Source organism: Aptenodytes patagonicus, unplaced genomic scaffold (genome assembly GCF_965638725.1).
Source record: "Aptenodytes patagonicus unplaced genomic scaffold, bAptPat1.pri.cur scaffold_157, whole genome shotgun sequence".
NCBI classification, from domain to species: domain Eukaryota; kingdom Metazoa; phylum Chordata; class Aves; order Sphenisciformes; family Spheniscidae; genus Aptenodytes; species Aptenodytes patagonicus.
The window spans coordinates 138,197-158,118 of NW_027472096.1; the positions used below are offsets into that span (position 1 = coordinate 138,197).

At 59.2% G+C, this 19,922-nt stretch overlaps 1 protein-coding gene across 1 annotated transcript in view; it reads right to left on the reverse strand.

Annotated features, from left to right (window-relative positions):
• Positions 1 to 19,487, reverse strand: part of LOC143173594 (maestro heat-like repeat-containing protein family member 7) — a 55,517-nt gene extending 36,030 nt beyond the window's left edge. The window contains exons 1-5 of the mRNA XM_076363858.1: positions 19,482 to 19,487; positions 8,882 to 9,019; positions 8,271 to 8,447; positions 7,920 to 7,979; positions 7,824 to 7,841 (exon numbers count right to left, since the gene is read on the reverse strand). Of these exons, the coding sequence (XP_076219973.1) occupies positions 7,824 to 7,841; positions 7,920 to 7,979; positions 8,271 to 8,447; positions 8,882 to 9,019; positions 19,482 to 19,487 (399 nt within the window). The remainder of the gene's footprint in view (positions 1 to 7,823; positions 7,842 to 7,919; positions 7,980 to 8,270; positions 8,448 to 8,881; positions 9,020 to 19,481) is intronic.
• Between the last annotated feature and the right edge of the window lie 435 nt (positions 19,488 to 19,922).

Genomic DNA, 19,922 nt, shown 5'->3' on the forward strand with positions numbered 1-19,922 from the left:
CTAAAGCACGAGCTGTGAGGAGAGTCTGAGGGAACTGGGCATCTCTAGGCTGCTGAAGGAGGCATGGGGCAACCTAGTAGGAGCCTACACCTACCTGGAGCGATGACGGAGCCAAGCTCTCTTCTGCAGTGGCCAAAGATATGGCAGAGGCAACAGCCACAAACGGCCTCTTGGGAGCTTTAGGCTGAGCCTTCGGAAAATAAAATGGACTAGAGGAGCGTTGCTGTGATCTCCACCTTTGGAGCTCTTCTTTGCTCCACAAAGTCACAGCCAGCCTGGAGGCTGGACAAGAGACCCCCAGCAGCCTCTTTCCCACCAGCCCTTCCAGGAGCCTGTGCCTTGCCACACACCGTACAAGAAGAGACAAAGCTGGAGGTGAGGGTCTCTACGTCATATGCTCATAGGACAATTCAGGGTGGGAGGGAGCTCAGGTGGTCTGTAGTCCAATGGCCAGCTCCAAGCAGGGCCAGCTCTGAGGTCAGACCAGGTCACTCAGTCCATGTCAGCATCCACAGAGAGAGTTTGCACATGAACCAGGCATCTAAGCCCCCATTCAAAAAAAGGAGACAGGCATTTGACCAGCTCCGTGCACACAGCTATCGGGACACCATTCCTCCAGAGATTCCTGGGAACATCCACCTCTTTGTCCAGAGGAGCGGGCTACTCCTGCAAGTTTCCTGGCATATCTCCAGACCATGGGGGGCTTTGGGCTGGAAGCAGAATTGAAACAAAACCTCTGACTTGGGTACTGTCAACTTCACTGCTAAAAGAGAGGGAGGTGGAGGGATCTCAGCGCTTCCAGGTTCCTGCAGAAGATTTAAGGCCTCCGAGAAAGGAGCAGAAGATAACAGTTTTGAACTAGCAGAGCCTTAGATCATTTCACATGTGAGGGCTCTGCTCCCCCCTTTCAGTCATTGGCACCCAGAGACCTCCTTGAGCTTTTCCTTGCTCTCCTCCCAAAAGCTGACCCAGTGATGGGAAGAAAGGAAGCAGAACAGCCCTAGGCCTCTGACAATCAGCTGGGGTCTGGCACCTGGAGGGCCACGGTGTCATTCCATTGTACACCCGATAAAGAATCAAGCTGGGGAGTGACTGTGCAAGTCCGAATCAACAAGGTGCATGGACAGGCAAGGCTGTGTCTGTGGCTGTGTCTGGAGACCCGTACGCCTACAGCATAGATGAAGCTGGGGCTGAAACTCAGGCCTTGCTTCAATGGTCTCCTGGGCCCCTGGACAGAGAGGCAGGTGGAGGCCCCAGGTGATGCTGCTCACGGCCATGAAGGCCTATGGATGCTCTCAGGGCCCTGACACTGCCCCCATGGGTTTCCACCTGCCAGTGCCCTCAGCAGGTCAAGTTCTCATGCCCTGATGTCCAGGGTCTGCTCTCTGCTCATTTCCCTCCCCATGTCCCTGGGGATCTGGGAGACCACCATTTCATGGTCGTTACGACCAAGGCTGACACTTGTCTTCACATCCCTGACCAGCTCTTCCTCCTTTGGGAGTACCAGATCCAGGTGAGCAGAAGACTGGGTGGCCCATTCAGAAGGTGACCCCCACACAAGCCGCCATCTGACCTGTTACATGTCCCGTAGAGACCCTCATATATCTGAGCTGCCCTGACATCACACAAGGCATCCCCCACTTCTCATCTTCCCTGTCGGTCTCTCCTGAAGGTCTTGTATCTCCATGACCACAAAAGCCGTGGGAGCTGTCCTTCCCCACCTCAGCTCTTCTTCCACTGAAGTCACAGCTCTGTGGTGGCACACGGGGCTTCTGCTGCCTGTGGCCCAGCCTGTGGGTTTTGATGGACATTTGGGCTGCAGCACCTCACATGCGGCACCAGGTCCAAGGGCAGATTGTCACATGGAAACCTGGTGCGCAGAGCTTGGACCCCTTGCGTGGCCACAGAGCTGGTTTCAGGGATTGTAGCGTCTTTCATAGGAGGAAATGGCTGAGAGATGTGGGTCTGTTCAGTCTGGAGAAAAAAAGTCTTGGAGGGATCGTATTAATGTCTATAAAATTCCATCTGACGCCAAGAAAACGCTTTTAGACTGTGAGGGCGGTCAGTCACTGGAACGGGTTGCCTGGAGAGGTTGTGGAGTGCCCGTCCATGGAGATATTTGAAACCCACCTAGACAAGGTGCTGAGCAACCTGCTCTAGCTGAGCCTGCCTCAGCTGGGGGGTTGAACCAGATGATCTCCAGAGGTCCCTTCCAACCTCAACATTGCCGCGATTCTGGGAGTATAAAGAAGTAAGACAGGAAGAAATGAACAACACAGAGCCTTGACCACAAATATGGTGGGATCCCATGGACAAGACCCACACTGGAGCAGGGGAGAAGTGTGAGGAGGAAGGAGCGGCAGAGATGTTCTTTGACTGTTAACCCCCTCTTCATCACCACCCCTGCTCCTCTTGGGGTTGGGGAGGGTAGATGAATTGGGAGCAATGGAGTAATTTGAGCCTAGAAAGTGTGAGGGCAAGGGTCTTTAATAGTTTTGTCATTGTTTCTCACAATCCACATCTTTTTTAATTGGCAATACATTAAATTGATCTTCGGCAAGTCCACACGTCTTTGCCTGTGACAGTAATTGGTAACTGATCTCCTTGACTTTGTCTTGACCCGTGAGATTCCTGGTTTCTTTTCTCCCCTTGTCCTGTTGAGTCAGGGGAGTGAGTGAGTGAGCAGCTGGGTGGCTGTCTGGCTGCTGGCCAAGGTGAACCCACCACAGGACCGCATCAGGACTGCTGCGTCCAGTACAGGGCTTCCCAGCACAAGGAAGACCCTACACCGAATGGAGCGAGTCCTGCAGAGGCCAGAAGGGTGGTTGAGGCCTGGGGCACAGTACGGAGAAGCAGAGGCTGAGCGAGCTGGGGTTTTTGAGAAATTGTTCAGGGAGAAACAGTGGAGCAAGGGCCCAGGCCCGTTGGTGGGACCTCAGTCAATGGAGATTTTCAATGTTGGAAAGATCCAAGGGACAAGGCCATGAGCACCTGATCGCTTTGGAGTTGTCTGGGAAAGGGCTTGGCTGAGAGACCAGCAGTGGCCAGAGCTCTGGGACTCGTGTGTCGTAAGAGTCAGTAGGAAACTGGTTCCCTTTCTATTAATGAGTGCGGTGGAGTTGGGTATCACAGGGCCCCAGAGGAGGACAGAGGTGACCATGCAGCAGCAAAGGTCCCTCCTCAGGGCTGGGGTGTACCACCAGACATGGAAATGGCCGGTGTGTGGGACTGATCTGGGACAGTTTTCCCAGGGCAGCTTCCCCAGGGTGTCCAGGGAACATGGCACAGAGCGGGCCCCTCTCTTCTGCACCTTTGGTGCCTTGCTTCCTTCACCACGACGCCTGGCTCTGCACCGTGAGCACCCTGCTGGGTGCCCTCACCCTGCACACTCTCACAGCGTTGGGAACACTGGTGTTTCCCTCTCCTGGGCTCTTTCCAGCCCAGCCCAGCCTCTCCCCACCTCTCCCCACCTCCCCTCCCCTCTACAGCAGCCCAGCCCAGCCCAGCCCAGCGGAGCAGCCCAGTCTGGGCTGGTCCCACTGCAGTGCTCATCGCAGGGTGCTGCAGAGCTCTGGCCATTCGGCAACAGCCCCAGCCCCTCTGAAGGGCACAGCAGGTCCTGGGGGGCAGAGAGGGGTCTCAGCCTCCCCACCAGCCCCAGGGATGATGCTTGCCAAAATGCCACAAGGAAACAGAGGCCAGTCACTCCCAGGATCTCCTGCAGTCATCTTGTTGGTGATCCGCAACCCCAACTGCATTTGACCTCTTCTCTGCTCCCACCAGCCCCACTCCCCAGGACAGCACAAGAGCCCTGGGCCTCCTCAGGCAGCTCCTGCATCTCTCCAGTCTCCCCTTCCTGTGCCTGCTGGCTCCCCACTGACTCCCATGGCACTGCAGAGTCCTTTGTGGATACCTCAATCCAGTGCTTTACTTTGGGGGGACTTCACCTTTCAGGGTGTTGCACCTTCTGAGTCTCCATTCATTCCAACCCCAGGGCACGTGGCGAGTCCCCATCCTCGCCTCTCCTCACCCCTCCACATTCATTTCCAGAGAGTCTGCCGTATGCCATCAGTCCTGTCGTACATGAAGAAACCTGAGGAGAGAAGGGGAGCTCATGGACCATCTCCCCTGCCATTGGACAACAAGAGGAGACCTTTGAAATCCAGAACATCTGGTCCAGTGGAACCCAATGGTACCATGAGCTTAACTCCCAAAACATTGAGAACAAAAGGAGAACAGACTCGTTAAAACACCAACTCCTCCGACATTGTCTTGGAAGCAATGTAGTAGACATTGAAGATGTGGGTATGACATTGGCACGGAAGAGGGGGTGGAGAAAGGACTGTCGTGGTGTAACCCCGGCCGGTAACCGAGCACCACACGGCCGCTCGCTCACTCCCCCCGGCGGGATGGGGGGAGGGAATCGGAAGGGTAAGAGAGAGAAAACGCGCTAGATAAAAAGTTTAATAATTGACATGAACTAAAGTAATAACAATAATAATAATAATAATAATAATAATAATGAAAAGGAAGATGACAAAGAGAGAGAAATAAAACCCAGGAAAGACAAGTGATGCAAATGAAAACCGTTGCTCACCACCAAGTGACCGATGCCCGGCCAGCGGCCCCCCCGCCAACCTCCCCCCCAGTTTTATTGCTGAGCGTGACGTCATATGGTGTGGAATATCCCTTGGGTCAGCCGGGGTCAGCTGTCCCGGCTGTGTCCCCTCCCAGCTTCTCGTGCACCCCCAGCCTGCTCGCTGGTGGGGCGGGGTGGGAAGCAGAAAGGGCCTTGGCTCAGTGTAGGCACTGCTCAGCAGTGACGAGAACACCCCTGTGTTATCAACACCGTTTCCAGCACAAATCCAACCCAGAGCCCCGTAGCAGCTACTACGAGGGAAATTAACTCCATCCCAGCCCAAACCAGCCCAGCTCCCAGTACAAGAGAGGAGTTTGATGCCGGGACAAGTGACGACTCGCCAGCTTGGCAGAGCACGGGTGCCTTTTCGTGCCCTGGGATGTCTCAGGAGGGGCAGGTTGGGCTAAAGCTTCTCCCCTCCTCCCCTCGGGGCTTTGTGGTCTAGCGGGGCAGCTGGGGCTTGGCTGCAAGGACACCCTGGGTCCGGGTGTGCTGTCCTGCAGGCAGCGGCAGAGGCCAGGAAGGATGCTGTCTGCTCAGCACCCTCAGGGTGGTCCCCATGGGAAGGACACCATGGGACGGGGCTGCTTGTTCCAGCTTTATTTAAAAAGAAAATATTCAAATACGGCCGTTTTTGAGAGGAGAACGTAATCTCTCAAAGGCTCGGCAGGGCCAGCAGCACAGCGATCGCAGGCTCCATCCTGATGTTGGCACATCTCTTGTCAGGATGAAGAGGGTCTGAACTGCCAGGGAGCTGACCGAGAGTTCCGTGTCCTTCCCCAAGGGCAGGAGGGCTGCAACGAAAGGAAGCGAAGCGGACGTGAACCCGCACTGCCTGCAGAGACCCCCAGGAGTCCCCTCCAGCCCATGCCAGCCCCACCCATCTCTTTCCCTGGCCAGGAGGAGCAGGTGGGACAAACAGACCAGCTGGAAGCTGCTGCTCAGGAATGCCCCATGTGCCCCGTGACACATTCCTCTGCCCCTGGAGCGTTGCCCTGGCGCGGGGCCAGGCAGGGCAGCACCCTGCCCCGGCTCTGTCCCCTGCCCCGCCAGCCCCGGCCAGCACAGCACCGCCCCTACTCACCATTGCAGATATCCAAGAGCTTCTCCGAGCTTCGGTTCCTCAGGTGCCGTGCGGCAAGCCCTACGCACAGAGCTCCTGTCAGACCTCCTGCTCCCCAGCACGCTCCCAGCAGCACGGCCCCCGGCCCTGCCAGACTGGCTGCACCCCCTCCTCCCCCTCAGCAGGGCGGACCCCAGCGAAGGACAGTACGCGAGGGCGGTGGGACTGAGCAAGGCTCCCAGCGAGCCCACCTGCGTGGCGGGCCCTGCACGGGGCAGCCGGGGCTCTGGCAGCCACAGGGCTGTCCCTTGCTGCCGGTGCAGTGGAGGGGACCGGGGCCAGGCTGCCAGAAGAGGGACCCCAGGGGCTGGGGCTCACCGATGAACCTGATGGCCGCCACTCGCAGGGTGGCCTGAGCGTCCTTCAGGTACGGCAGGCTCTGACACAGATATTCTTCCACCCTGCTCCTGTTGTGCAGTAGCTGGAGAGAGCACAAGGGCACGTGGCTCATACAGACCCTCCCCAGCCATCCGGACCAGTCCCTCCTACCGGTGCCCTCCCTCCCTCCCTCCCTCCCTCCCAGGCAGGAGCCCTGTGGGGCTGAGGTTCAGAGCGAGCCGCAGGCACAGGGGGCCTGGGGGTGCTGCGACCCCTCTGTCCCAGTGCCAGGGCTTACATGTGCCAGGGCCTTGTTCAGCACCCTGGGGGCAGGGAGGGGAGAAGGGCCTGGAGAAGAGCCCTTGGGGGCTGCGTGCTTGAGGGCAAGGAAGGAGGATGCAGCTCCAGGCTCTGGGCTCCAGGCTGGAGCAGGGCAGGCGAGGCACAGCTGCACAGCCCTCCCCACGGGCACGTGGGGCCCGGCCGTGGGGCTTGGGGGTTGTCCTCACCAAGCACTCTCCAATCAGGTGTGTCTGACGCGTCTCGGCCAGGTAGCTGAGCTTCCTCCATCCCAGGAACTTTGCACAGGCGAGGAGGGTGTTCCCAGAGGCCTGCAGAGAAGCAGAGGCTGGGAGATGGCACCACAGCCCAGGGAAGCAGCCCTGGCATCCTCCTCCTCTTGGCCAGGCTCCGAGCTGTTCCCAGCCCCTTATGGGAAGAGGCAGCAGGGGACAGAGTCTGAACTGGGTTCAGTGCCCAGGGCAGGGACACGGGGCAGCCACCACCTCAGGTATCTCCTGCTGCCGGCCAACAGAACAGAGATCCTCAAGAGCTGCTGAGCTGCTGCCAGGGATGGGGGCAGGCCGAAGGGCAAAGGAGGTGTGGGCCCACAGCTGTAGGCAGCGAGGGCTGGAGCCCCAGAGGCACTGGGGCAGGATGGAGCCAGCAGCACGTCCCAGGAGCATCCCCCAGCAGGACGCTTGGCTCCCCAGCCGGGGCTGCCCCAGCTCCTCCACACCCAGGCTCCGGGTGAGCAGAGCTTTGATCCCGGGATGCAGGGCCAGTCCCCTTCTGGCTGCACCTCCCTTCCCACCATTCTCCCTGCCCCAGGCTGGGGAACAAGCTGGCTCTCCACCCCTTCTAAGTGCTGCACCCCTCTGCAGAGGCCAAGTTCACTGGCCCCGTGCAAGGGCATCGGGGTGAGCAGGGCTCTGTTTCTGCAGCGATCCTGCCCTCAGGGAGCTGGGACATGCCCTGGCCCAAACATTTGGGGGTCTCTGGGGCACAGCCCTGGGGGACAGGGATTGGGGCTCAAAGCCCTGGCCTCCCACACCTGCAGGGACAGCTGGGAAGCCTGTAGGGACTCGTGTGCTCGGTGGCCGTGGGGCTGCTGCTGAGCCCTGCTGGACCAGGCAGGGCAGGTCTGGGAAATGCCTGTGCCAGGTTCCCCGGCCCTGCTCGTGCTGGGTCTGCAGGGAGCCTTCCTCTGGGCTGTGCTGGAGGAGGGCTGAGTGGGGAGAGCGGGGCTGGGAGGGGACCCCCGCTCCCCATCCACCTCGGCAGCAGGCAGCAGGGGGGAAGGAGGAAGGCAGCGGTGGGCCCAGGGCAGGGAAGGAGGGGAGCAGTGGGACCCTGGGGTGACACACATTCCCAGACTCTGACGTCCAGCAGCCCTCGCCCCTTATGCCAGGCCAGCGTCGGCACGCCCTTCCCGGCGTCCCCAGTGGGTCGCTGGTCACTCACCTTCACCACGCTCTCGATCTGGTCGTTCATGTGGAGAAAGAGCGGGAGCAGGACCCTCTGCACTTTCTTCTTCATCTTTGTGACATTTCTCCCCACCACAGTCTTCATCACGTCTTCGAAGAAGCTGATGGAGAGCTCCCGCACCTGGCTGGACACCTGGTGGTGAGGAGGACAGGGGGACTTCAGCAACAGCCGCTCCCTGCCCACAGTGAGCAAGGGCATCAGCGTGTCTGATGTGAGGGGGGCTGCTCGGGGGTCGGATCCTGAACACAGGGGCTGTGGGCCAGATCTGCAGCTGCGGCTGAAGAGCCCCAAAGCCCTGAAAGGCCATGCAAGAGGAGTGAGGAGGGGAGCCCTGCCCAAGTGCTGCCCACAGGGCTGGGCTGAAGGGCAGCTGTCTTTGCAGGGTGCCCATCTGTAGGGCTCAGGCTCCCACAGCAGCCTTACATCATCAAAGAGGGGCAGGAGCTTCTCCGCCAGCTGCAGAGCGATGACGCTGGCCTCCTCCCTCTTCATGTGACCCATCATGTTCCTGAGCAGTACCAGGGCCTTCATCTTGACATCAGCGTTGGCATCCTGCAGGGTCTCCATGATGTCTGGCAGCAGGACCGGTATTTTTCTTGCCTGTACGAAACACACAGTTTCCTTATTGTGAAGCAGGGAACGAGCACCCTGGCAAAAACGCGCTGGCTGCTGAGCACCAGCCTCCCGCCCGGCTTCCCAGCAGGTGGCCCAGGAGTCACTGCAGCAGCCTCCTGGCAGGCAGTGGCCACTGATGGGGATGCGGGGAGAGCCCGAGGAAGGGAAGGGAGTGCAGGAGAGCAGTGTCCCCTGCTCAGCCACCCCCTGAAACCGACCGGCCTGAAGGGGGCAGGTGGATTGGCAAGCCTCTGTGCCTGGAGGGCTCCCCAGGCACCCACCAGGCCCCTCCATAGCAGGGAGGGTGATTGGAGCCCTCACCCCGCCTCCTGCCTCCCAGCCAAGGCCAAGCCACCACATTACCCCCTGCCCCAGGCCCCGGCTGCCAACATGGCTCCGCTTGACTACACCCTGCTCACCGTCTCGGGTGTCTCTGAAAGCGTGATGAGGCCCCTCAGCACCAGCGAGAGCATCACCGGGCTTGGATGCCTCAGGTACCTCTGGGCTTTGTACAGGGCAGCAAACTCCTCTGTTCCAACGTCGGCGCAGAGCAGCAGCTAAAACAAAGACAGCAGTGAGAGACCAGCAGAGCCCGCAGGGCTCCCTCCACCGCGCTGGCACAAAGGGGGCACGACACGTGGGCGGTGGTAAGTGTCTCCTCTCCCCAGACTTGAAGCCCCCGCAGCCTGCGCAGAGGCCATGCCTCTGCCCCAGGCCCAGCAACTGGCCTGACTCGGGCTTCTGCTCCTTTCTCTGCCCCTGCCCCGGGTTTCCAGGCTGCAGAGCAGGGCAGGGGGATGCAGGCAGGGGGATGCAGGCAGGGGGATGCAGGCAGGGGGGAAGCAGGGTGCTGCCCGGGCAGGGGCAGGCTTCGTGTTTTTTCACCGGGGCCAAAACAGCACAGGGCGGCCCCAAGTGTCTGGCACGGGGTCTGGCTGGTGCTGGGCAGGTCCCTGCTGACCCTCCGGGGCTGTGTCCATATGTACTGGAGGAGGTGGCCATTTGGAGGCAGACGGAAGGGGAGGGGGCCGTGCCTGTTTCCCTGGGGAGGCAGGCACAGCCCTGAAGGTCACTCACAGCCAAGGGATAGATGCAGGCGTCCTCCACGGCACAGCTGAACACCTTGCGCAGCCGCTGGTCCTGGAGCACGCTGAGCAGCTCCGTCAAGACACTCCACAAAACCCAAGGCACAGAGATCATCACCTCCCACATGGCCATGGCAGCGCTGCAGACCCAGAGCGCTCGGTCAGCAGCTCGCTCCATTTGGTCAGCTGAACACCTCCTTAGGCGGCCCTGAACAGCGTGAGGAGGGACAGGTGCTGATGTCCTACATGTGGGCATCTGCCGTCGTTTCAGCTGGCATCCTCACCAGGCTGCAGGGTGATGCCCCCAGGTGTTTCCCACTCTCTCAGTCCTGCTCCACTCTCGTGGACTACCTCTGGCACCTCCAGTGTCACCAGGTGTTTGTGTGTGAACTCCTGCTCTCCATCTCCACCAATGACCATGGGACCATAGAAAAGGAGTGCAGGTGCCTATTTTGAACAGACACCGTTGCGGAAGCAAGAGGAATCTCACCTGCTGTGGGTTTGTGGCAGGCATGGGAGGGAGCTGAGGTCCCTTCCAGTCCCAGGACTACACACCCAGGACGAGATGCCTCCACTGACTCAGCCGATTCCCTTCCCTCAGCAGGGGTAAAGGAGATCCCTCCCTGTCAGTGTCCAGGTGCCCTGCCTAATGACGGGACAAGGCAGGGTGATTCTCAGACCTCACGGTGTCTCTGAGAGGAGAAAGGACAGTGCTGGGAAGAAATGTCTCTGCAGAGGTGAGACAGGCCACATCGGTGATTACTTCAGTCTCTTTCCACATGGGATCCTGGAGAGCCCCAGGGACAGCAGGAGGGAGCGCAGCATGGGGTGGGGGGCAGAGAAAGTGACGTCTTGGGCAGGTCCTGTCCTCCTGGGCTGAGACAGGCTCCTGGGATGGAGGGAGCTCAGGGTAAGCAGGCAGCACTGCAGAGAGACGGCTCTGCCAAGGAACAACTCCTCTGCAAAGCGTGGCAGGGCTCAGAGGAAAGGAGTAGGGCAGAGAGAGATTGAAAGCAGTCTGGAGTGGGAGGACAGAGGAGAGCTCAAAGGAAGAAATCGTTACAGCCCTTGACACGGTAAGTCTCTTGGTGCAGGGCAATGCAGCTGCGGTTCCTGGCAGGGTCTCCTACAGCTATCGTAGCCTACAGGATCCGTCGGGAGGACTCCCAGTCCAGGGGCTCATGTTAGACAAGCGTGAAGGGGTGAAGCCAGGGTGTGCACCCAGAGCTGCCCAGGGCATTTCAGAGGGGACTTTTCCAGAGGAAGATCAAGGCAGGGGATGCCTTAAAGGTGAAGAGCTTTCCGGAGTCTACGCTCTCAGTTTCCTGCTCTTTCAGGGAAAAGGCGCTGCTATGTTTGGAGAGGGAGACTGAGAGTCCTGAGCCGCTACACTGAGGGATCAGTGGGTGTGGTAGGAGCCAAGTAAACTGCTTTCATCCACTCCTCTACCTACGGAGAGCACCAGCATCACCTTTGTTGCCCTCATCGGGGTTTGTCTGACCTGCTCCTTACTGCCTGCAAACGGGGAGAACCTCTAGAGAGTGCCTGAAACGGGGAGGTTTCTTCAGGTCAGAGCTGAGCCGACAGTAGTTGCTGATGGGGTCTGTGATCCCAGACAGGGGAAAAATTGAGGGCAGAGGAACAGTTTGCGGCAGGGATAGCTCCAGGCAGCAGACACATGGCCAGAGAGCTCTACGCAGCTCCGACCAGAAATGTCACGGGAGGGAGAATTTGGAAAGCTGACTGTCATCCCCTCCAATGCAGACGCCTTCCTCTGAGCCAGAGCCCTGGTCTCGTCTCCCACCCAGCAGAGCCTCTGCCCTCAAGGCTGCGTGGTCCAGGGCAGGAGTTGCCTCCTCTGCAGCCAGAGCTCTAGCACGGCAGAGGTGCATCTCTCCTGACACGTGGCCACTTGCCTCTGCAGAGCAAAGGGGCTGAGAGCGACTGCCCTGGGATTTTGCTAACTGGGAGGGGCTGCGCTCTGCTGGGTAAGGAGAAGGCTTTGCCGAGTGCCCGGCCACCTCTCCTCTCCTTGCTTCCCTTAGGAGGAGAGTCACAGAGTCTTTCTTTGTTTCTCCACCTGGTTGTGCTGCTCTTCTTCCTGCTCTTGGGGTCCCTGGCCAGAACAGTGGTGGTGTGGCGCAAGGGGTGGGGGTGTTGAGTGCCTGCTCTGACGCTGCCCTGGAGGGCGCTGCCCTGGAGGTGTCTCCATGGGACCAAGGTGCCCAAGCCCTCTCTTAATTGTCCAGGCTGGAGACACTGCAGTCCGTGGTTGGGCAATGAGACGCTGCTTCCCTTAGCAGACACCACCTTAAGGCACCTGACTATGCTGGACAGGGAGTCCTGCGAGGCTGTGAGCATCACTCCAGAAGGGCATCGCTCTCCTGTCGGACCTGCTGATTTCCCTCGCCAGGCTGGCAGAGGCTGGCTCCCCTTCTGAGGAGGGACTCCCTGCAAGGAAGCCACAGCCGTGGGTGTTGCTCACCTGGTTCTTACTGGCACTTCACTTGGCAGCCCTTCTGGTGTGTTTGATGCCTTCCTGTGACTACTCTTTCTGCACAGAAGATCATAAAAGGAGAATGATTTCATAAAAGAGGGTCATAAAGGCCCTGCTATGGACAAGAAAGCTCACCATGAGCGCTGGAGGGCGCCAGGAAGGTAGTTGATAAGCACCAGGCGGATCCAGGAAGCTCAAGGCCTCTTCTGAAGCGTAAGCGGCCTTGAGCAGCAGTGCTTGCCCGTGTGGAGGTCTGGGAGAGAGAGTCGGGGCCCATCAGTGAGAATCCAAGTGATGGCTGCTGGCTTTAGCAAATCCTCACAACCATGTCAGAGCCCAGAAAGGGAAGGCACTTGATGGCTGTTGGCAGAGGAGACGCAGAGAATGTTTCCCCCGGGAATATGGCAGGAAGGACCTTGGCCTCTTTTTCTCCTTCAGTCCCCACGCTGGGACGGACCTCAGGAACCATCCGTGAGCCTGGAGGAAGCCCAGAGGGGGCCGTGCCTGTTTCCCTGGGGAGGCAGGCACAGCCCTGAAGGTCACTCACAGTCAAGGGATAGATGCAGGCGTCCTCCGCGGCACAGCTGAACACCTTGCGCAGCCGCTGGTCCTGGAGCACGCTGAGCAGCTCCGTCAAGACACTCCACAAAGCCCAAGGCACAGAGATCATCACCTCCCACATGGCCAGGGCAGCGCTGCAGACCCAGAGCGCTCGGTCAGCAGGGCTGCCTCGGCCACTGCACCGTGCCCAGGCCAGCCTCTCCGGACCCAGGCGGTGCTGCAGCCCTGGCCCTGCCCACCCCCCTCACTTGGGGTGCCCGGGGACCCTGCCCGCTTAGGCAGGAGGGGGCTGAGGTGGTGTTCCCCATGGGGCAGGGAGGAGCGTGGTGGCGGGACTCTGCCTTGGCCAGCTTTGGCTGCTGCGGGCCTGGCTGACCCACCGGGGCTGGGAAGCGTGGTGGGATGGAGGGCCCTGCTCCTTGGGGATGTCCTGCAGTTTTCCATGGGCCTGGCAGCCAGAGCGTCCCTGGGCCCCTCTCCCCACAGGGAACGAGCCCTCAAGGCTGTCGGGGCCGGTACCTGTTGCATGTTGGAGAGATCTTCAACAGGCTCCTGACCACTTCCCTGGGGCACCGCTTGGTCAGCAGGAGCAGGAATGAATCCAGGCTGTGCCGGGCTGGCTCCATGCGGATGTGCTCCATGTTTTTGTGGGTGTACCTCACAATCGTTGGCACCTGGAGGGGACACAGTGAGGATGGTGCTGCCACTGGAGTGCAGCCATTTCCCAAGCTGCCACCGAAACTGCTGCCCTTCCCATCCCTCTCTGCTGCCTTGAAATGGCTTCAGGTGCCCGAGAGAGCTGGGTTAGGGAAGGAGGGAAGAACAAGGGCTGACAGGGCTCACGGGCAGGGCAATCCAGCTGCAGGGCACTTACATCCGTCAGCCAGGAGGCAGGGTCTCTCATGGCCATATCCAGGATGTTGCTGCCCAGCTGCCTGTCGTAGATGTCGTCTGCTGTCAAGGCCTCAATGGCCACGAGGAGAACGTCTGTCATCTGAGAAGGCTGGAGGTATTCTCCAAACACCTACGGGAGGAAGGAGGGGAGCAAAGACATGTCACGCCGAGCACCCTGATGGTGCTTCTTGGCTGAGCACCGCCAGCAGCTCTGGCAAGAGGTGCCCGGCAGTGCTGTCAGCAGTGCCCGCAGGAAAGCTGGAAGCAGGGGCTGCAGTCTCTGCAGGGCAGAGGGTGAGAGCAGAGGGTCCCCAGGGTGAGGGAGGAGGGTTGGCATCATGGGCGCCGTGTGTTTGCCCTAGAGAGAACCAGGGCTGGCTGGTGGCCAGAAGGGCTGGAGCTGCTGCTGGGACACTGGAGTGCCACCCTCGCCTAGTCCCTGCTCGGGGACAGCAGGAACCCTCTCAGCAGGGACAGTAAGGCCATGCCAACCCCACTGATTCTGGGTCCCTTTGCTCACACAAGCCTCCTGCGGATGCCAGGGACAAGAGTCCCAGCAAGGGGGGAGCTCATTACCGTGGTCATGTCGCTGCTGTCGAGCGAAGAAAGCAACCAGGTGCTCTCAGAATCCCATCCCAGTTGGAGCTCCGGATGCTCTGGATTCTCCTCTGGCAGCGTCTCGCCTACGTGGAGGGGAAACACAGGAGAGTCGGTAGGACAAAGCATCTTTGCCAACAAGCTTCCCAATCGGTGAAAAAGCTCGGCATGGCTGAGGAGGGAGGCTGTGCCGGGGACGGCTCCCAGCCCCGAGCAGCCTTGGCGTTCAGGCATCACTGTGTCCCTGCCCGTGGGACTCCTGCTGCCAGCGTGCCGAGGAAATGGGGTCCCGGCGTTGAGCCGGTTGTGCTCGCTGGCCCCAGCTCTGCCAGTCCCGGGGGGCCCCTCACTCACCGGTCTGCAGCGGCTGGACCGTGGACACCTCGTAGGGCTCTGGCGGAGAGCGGCTCTCCTGGGGAGCCCCCACCTCTTCCCAGGCCACCCTGGGGTGGCTGGGGGGTCTCTCCGCCATCCTGCAAAATGGAGGAAAGTTTTGGGGGGAGGGGAGGGGGGGGGCAGCTTAAGGGCAACACCTCGGCAGCACGAGGCTGCCAGGGGCGGCAGGGAAAGACGTGGGCTGCGCTCGGGGTCTCCTCGCCAGCTCCGTGCTCCTGCCCTGTCCCGTCGCTGTCTTGTCAGACACTGCAGGGCCACGGCCCCGCTGGCTAGATATGGTGCCGTGGGGTGTCACAGAGGGGGGGTCAGAAAGGACCCCACTGTGACCCGCCGCCTGGGCTGGAAGGGGCAGGGAGTCCACTTGCAGGGGGTAGGGAGCCAGCTCACCATTGGCCCATGGGTCCTCTCGGGGTGCCCCCAGGCCCCCATCTGCTTTTATGTCCCCTCAGGACCTTCCTGTACCCTTTGGCTCATCCCAGAGCCCTGTGTTCACACGCCCCAGGCCTGGCCCCAGGACCTCCCTGCGAGACCTCTGCTTCTCCCCCTCCGTGTCGTGCTCTCTTCACATCTCCGCAGTTTCTGGCATCTCACAGTTACGTCCTTTCCCCCACTCTGAAAATCTCTCTCAGCACCAGGAAGCAGAAGATGTTTACGCCTGCTCCTCTCCTCCAATCCCTGCTTGGGGATACAGTTGTCGATGGGACTCTTACAGTGTGTAGCGCGTACCAGATACTGTCAGAATAGGAAGCCTGAAAGAAATAGTCTCTCTATGCTGCCTTAACATCTTTAATCAAGGCCCTCACCCACAGCCTGAGAGACGGAGAACTTGAGGAGTCATTCAGAAAAGTCTTCTCTAAACACATGGATCTCACTGGGATCCAAACCTGCCCGACTGATGTGAACAGCTTCTAAGCTGCTCCTTATTTGTGCCTTTAGAGATTTCTCGAGGTTTCTAAGGTGGGCAGTGGAGACGATAGACATTTTTTGATGGTGTCTGCCGTCTCATTGCTTACAGAAGCTCTCGTTCACTTTTGTCTTCATCAACCCTGGCTTGAGGTGCAACTCACCGCTTTAGAAAGTGAGAAGCTGTTGGAGATGGCAGGCCGTGAAAGGAGAAACCTAGTTGGCCTGGGGTGAAACTGGTGAGAATATAAAGGGATATTTGGTGCCAGCCAAAAGCTCGGAAAGTAGAGCGTCAGGATAGAAGGGGAAAAGGGGGAGTAGAAGGTGCGGCTGAAAAATGAGGCGGGGACGCCTGGGGGTCCCAGTCTAGCAGCCCTGTGTACCTGCTCTGTGCAGCCTGCAGCAGGAGAAGGAACCTGTTGCCCTGACTGTACCGCCTGTGTTTGACTGGCTGCTGTAGTCAGGAAGACATGGAGCGCTCCCCGACATCAGCGAAGGGGCACCCTGGTGTGCTGGTTTTGGCTGGGATAGAGTTAATGTTCCTCAGAGTAGCTAGTACGGGGCTATGGATGTCTGGAGAGCCTCGGCGTCTCACACAGCACTACAGGCCTGTATGTGGCCATTAGCTGAGCGGCTGCCCTGAATTCGGTTAGGCTGCGTGGGGACGTGTGAGACAGCTATTGTTACAGACAAGGGACAGCCAGTAAATACAGCTAAGGGAGGGGAGAAAGAGAAAGCCTTCACTCTCCCTCGGGCACATGACTCCATTTGGTCAGCTGAACACCTCCTTAGGCGGCCCTGAAGAGCGTGAGGAGGGACAGGTGGTGATGTCCTACATGTGGGCATCTGCCGTCGTTTCAGCTGGCATCCTCACCAGGCTGCAGGGTGATGCCCCCAGGTGTTTCCCACTCTCTCAGTCCTGCTCCACTCTCGTGGACTACCTCTGGCACCTCCAGTGTCACCAGGTGTTTGTGTGTGAACTCCTGCTCTCCATCTCCACCAATGACCATGGGACCATAGAAAAGGAGTGCAGGTGCCTATTTTGAACAGACACCGTTGCGGAAGCAAGAGGAATCTCACCTGCTGTGGGTTTGTGGCAGGCATGGGAGGGAGCTGAGGTCCCTTCCAGCCCCAGGACTACACATCCAGGATGAGATGCCTCCATTGACTCAGGTGATTCCCCTCCCTCAGCAGGGGTAAAGGAGATCCCTCCCTGTCAGTGTCCAGGTGCCCTGCCTAATGACGGGACAAGGCAGGGTGATTCTCAGACCTGAGAGGTGTCTCTGAGAGGAGAAAGGACAGTGCTGGGAAGAAATGTCTCTGCAGAGGTGAGACAGGCCACATCGGTGATTACTTCAGTCTCTTTCCACATGGGATCCTGGAGAGCCCCAGGGACAGCTGGCGGGAGCGCAGCGTGGGGTGGGGGGCAGAGAAAGTGACGTCTTGGGCAGGTCCTGTCCTCCTGGGCTGAGACAGGCTCCTGGGATGGAGGGAGCTCAGGGTAAGCAGGCAGCACTGCAGAGAGACGGCTCTGCCAAGGAACAACTCCTCTGCAAAGCGTGGCAGGGCTCAGAGGAAAGGAGTAGGGCAGAGAGAGATTGAAAGCAGTCTGGAGTGGGAGGACAGAGGAGAGCTCAAAGGAAGAAATCGTTACAGCCCTTGACACGGTAAGTCTCTTGGTGCAGGGCAATGCAGCTGCGGTTCCTGGCAGGGTCTCCTACAGCTATCGTAGCCTACAGGATCCGTCGGGAGGACTCCCAGTCCAGGGGCTCATGTTAGACAAGCGTGAAGGGGTGAAGCCAGGGTGTGCACCCAGAGCTGCCCAGGGCATTTCAGAGGGGACTTTTCCAGAGGAAGATCAAGGCAGGGGATGCCTTAAAGGTGAAGAGCTTTCCGGAGTCTACGCTTTCAGTTTCCTGCTCTTTCAGGGAAACGGCGCTCCTATGTTTGGAGAGGGAGACTGAGAGTCCTGAGCCGCTACACTGAGGGATCAGTGCGTGTGGTAGGAGCCAAGTAAACTGCTTTCATCCACTCCTCTACCTGCGGAGAGCACCAGCATCACCTTTGTTGCCCTCATCGGGGTTTGTCTGACCTGCTCCTTACTGCCTGCAAACGGGGAGAACCTCTAGAGAGTGCCTGAAACGGGGAGGTTTCTTCAGGTCAGAGCTGAGCCGACAGTAGTTGCTGATGGGGTCTGTGATCCCAGACAGGGGAAACATTGAGGGCAGAGGAACAGTTCGTGGCAGGGATAGCTCCAGGCAGCAGACACATGGCCAGAGAGCTCTACGCAGCTCCGACCAGAAATGTCACGGGAGGGAGAATTTGGAAAGCTGCCTGTCATCCCCTCCAATGCAGACGCCTTCCTCTGAGCCAGAGCCCTGGTCTCGTCTCCCACCCAGCAGAGCCTCTGCCCTCCAGGCTGCGTGGTCCAGGGCAGGAGTTGCCTCCTCTGCAGCCAGAGCTCTAGCACGGCAGAGGTGCATCTCTCCTGACACGTGGCCACTTGCCTCAGCGGAGCAAAGGGGCTGAGAGCGACTGCCCTGGGATTTTGCTAACTGGGAGGGGCTGCGCTCTGCTGGGTAAGGAGGAGGCTTTGCCGAGTGCCCGGCCACCTCTCCTCTCCTTGCTTCCCTTAGGAGGAGAGTCACAGAGTCTTTCTTTGTTTCTCCACCTGGTTGTGCTGCTCTTCTTCCTGCTCTTGGGGTCCCTGGCCAGAACAGTGGTGGTGTGGCGCAAGGGGTGGGGGTGTTGAGTGCCTGCTCTGACGCTGCCCTGGAGGGCGCTGCCCTGGAGGTGTCTCCATGGGACCAAGGTGCCCAAGCCCTCTCTTAATTGTCCAGGCTGGAGACACTGCAGTCCGAGGTTGGGCAATGAGACGCTGCTTCCCTTAGCAGACACCACCTTAAGGCACCTGACTATGCTGGACAGGGAGTCCTGCGAGGCTGTGAGCATCACTCCAGAAGGGCATCGCTCTCCTGTCGGACCTCTGTGATGTCTGAGAGCACCTGATCTGCCCATGCGAATCAGCATCCCTGTCCTGTCCTCTTCATCACACTCTGCATAGCTCTGCTGGCAAGGAGAGGTGGTTTTAAATCTCCACGTTGAACAGGACCCCTCTGCTCCCAGTACAGTCCGGTTTCTTCTTCAGAGCAACCTCTGTGTGTGGTCCTCCTCCAGCTGAGAGCGGTGCGAGCACAGGGCAGCTGGGCACCCGGCTGATGGACAGAGCAGCCCTCCTGGACGTGAGCACTGACGGAGGTTTACACTGAGAGCAAAGGGGCAACGGGGGGATTTCACCCTTTCCAAGAACATCTCCCAAGTGGGATGGGGGGGTCTGAAGTCTAAAACACAGTGTACCGAGACACATTTCCTGCACATCATCTCCCCCCTCCTCTGTGGAAGAAAGCATCCTTCTGAGCTTTTTACCCTCTGCTCTGGTGCAGCCCAGGGAACTCCTCCCCAGGAACCCTCCCTCCAAATTATCTGGGCTGTTGCTACCTCCATGTGTCATTGCTGTAAAGCAGGGCTGACCCTGAAGGAGCCCACGGGTAGAGGGCACTGCTCTGCACAGCGCCCTCAGCCAGCACAAACCAGAGCTGAAGCCTCGGAGCTGCAGAACAGTCCCCCAGGCAAGAAAAGCACCCTCGGGTGTTTCACAATGAATGAATTAAGTTTTGCTCAGAGAAGCTTCTCTGAATTTTTCTGGTTTATCTCCTTTGGCAGTTTGAATGCCCAGAAGCAGCAGATGTCCAACGGCAGCTCCGTCACCCAGTTCCTCCTCCTGGCATTCACAGGCACGCGGGAGCTGCAGCTCTTGACCTTCTGGCTCTTCCTGGGCATCTACCTGGCTGCCCTCCTGGGCAACGGCCTCATCATCACCGCCGTAGCCTGCGACCACCGCCTCCACACCCCCATGTACTTCTTCCTCCTCAGCCTCTCCCTCCTCGACCTGGGCTCCATCTCCACCACTCTGCCCAAAGCCATGGCCAATTCCCTCTGGGACACCAGGGCCATCTCCTACCCAGGATGTGCTGCACAGCTCTTTTTATTTGTCTTTTTTATCTCAGCTGAGTATTATCTTCTCACCGTCATGGCCTACGACCGCTACGTTGCCATCTGCAAACCCCTGCACTACGGGACCCTGCTGGGCAGCAGAGCTTGTGCCCACATGGCAGCAGCTGCCTGGGGCAGTGCGTTTCTCTATGCTCTGCTGCACACGGCCAATACATTTTCACTCCCACTCTGCCGAGGCAATGCCCTGGACCAGTTCTTCTGTGAAATCCCCCACATCCTCAAGCTCTCCTGCTCAGACTCCTACCTCAGGGAGGTTGGGCTTATTGTGGTTTGTGCCTGTTTATATCTGGGGTGTTTTGTTTTCCTTGTGGTGTCCTATGTGCAGATCTTCAGGGCCGTGCTGAGGATCCCCTCGGAGCAGGGACGGCACAAAGCCTTTTCCACGTGCCTCCCTCACCTGGCCGTGGTCTCCCTGTTTCTCAGCACTGCCATGTTTGCCTACCTGAAGCCCCC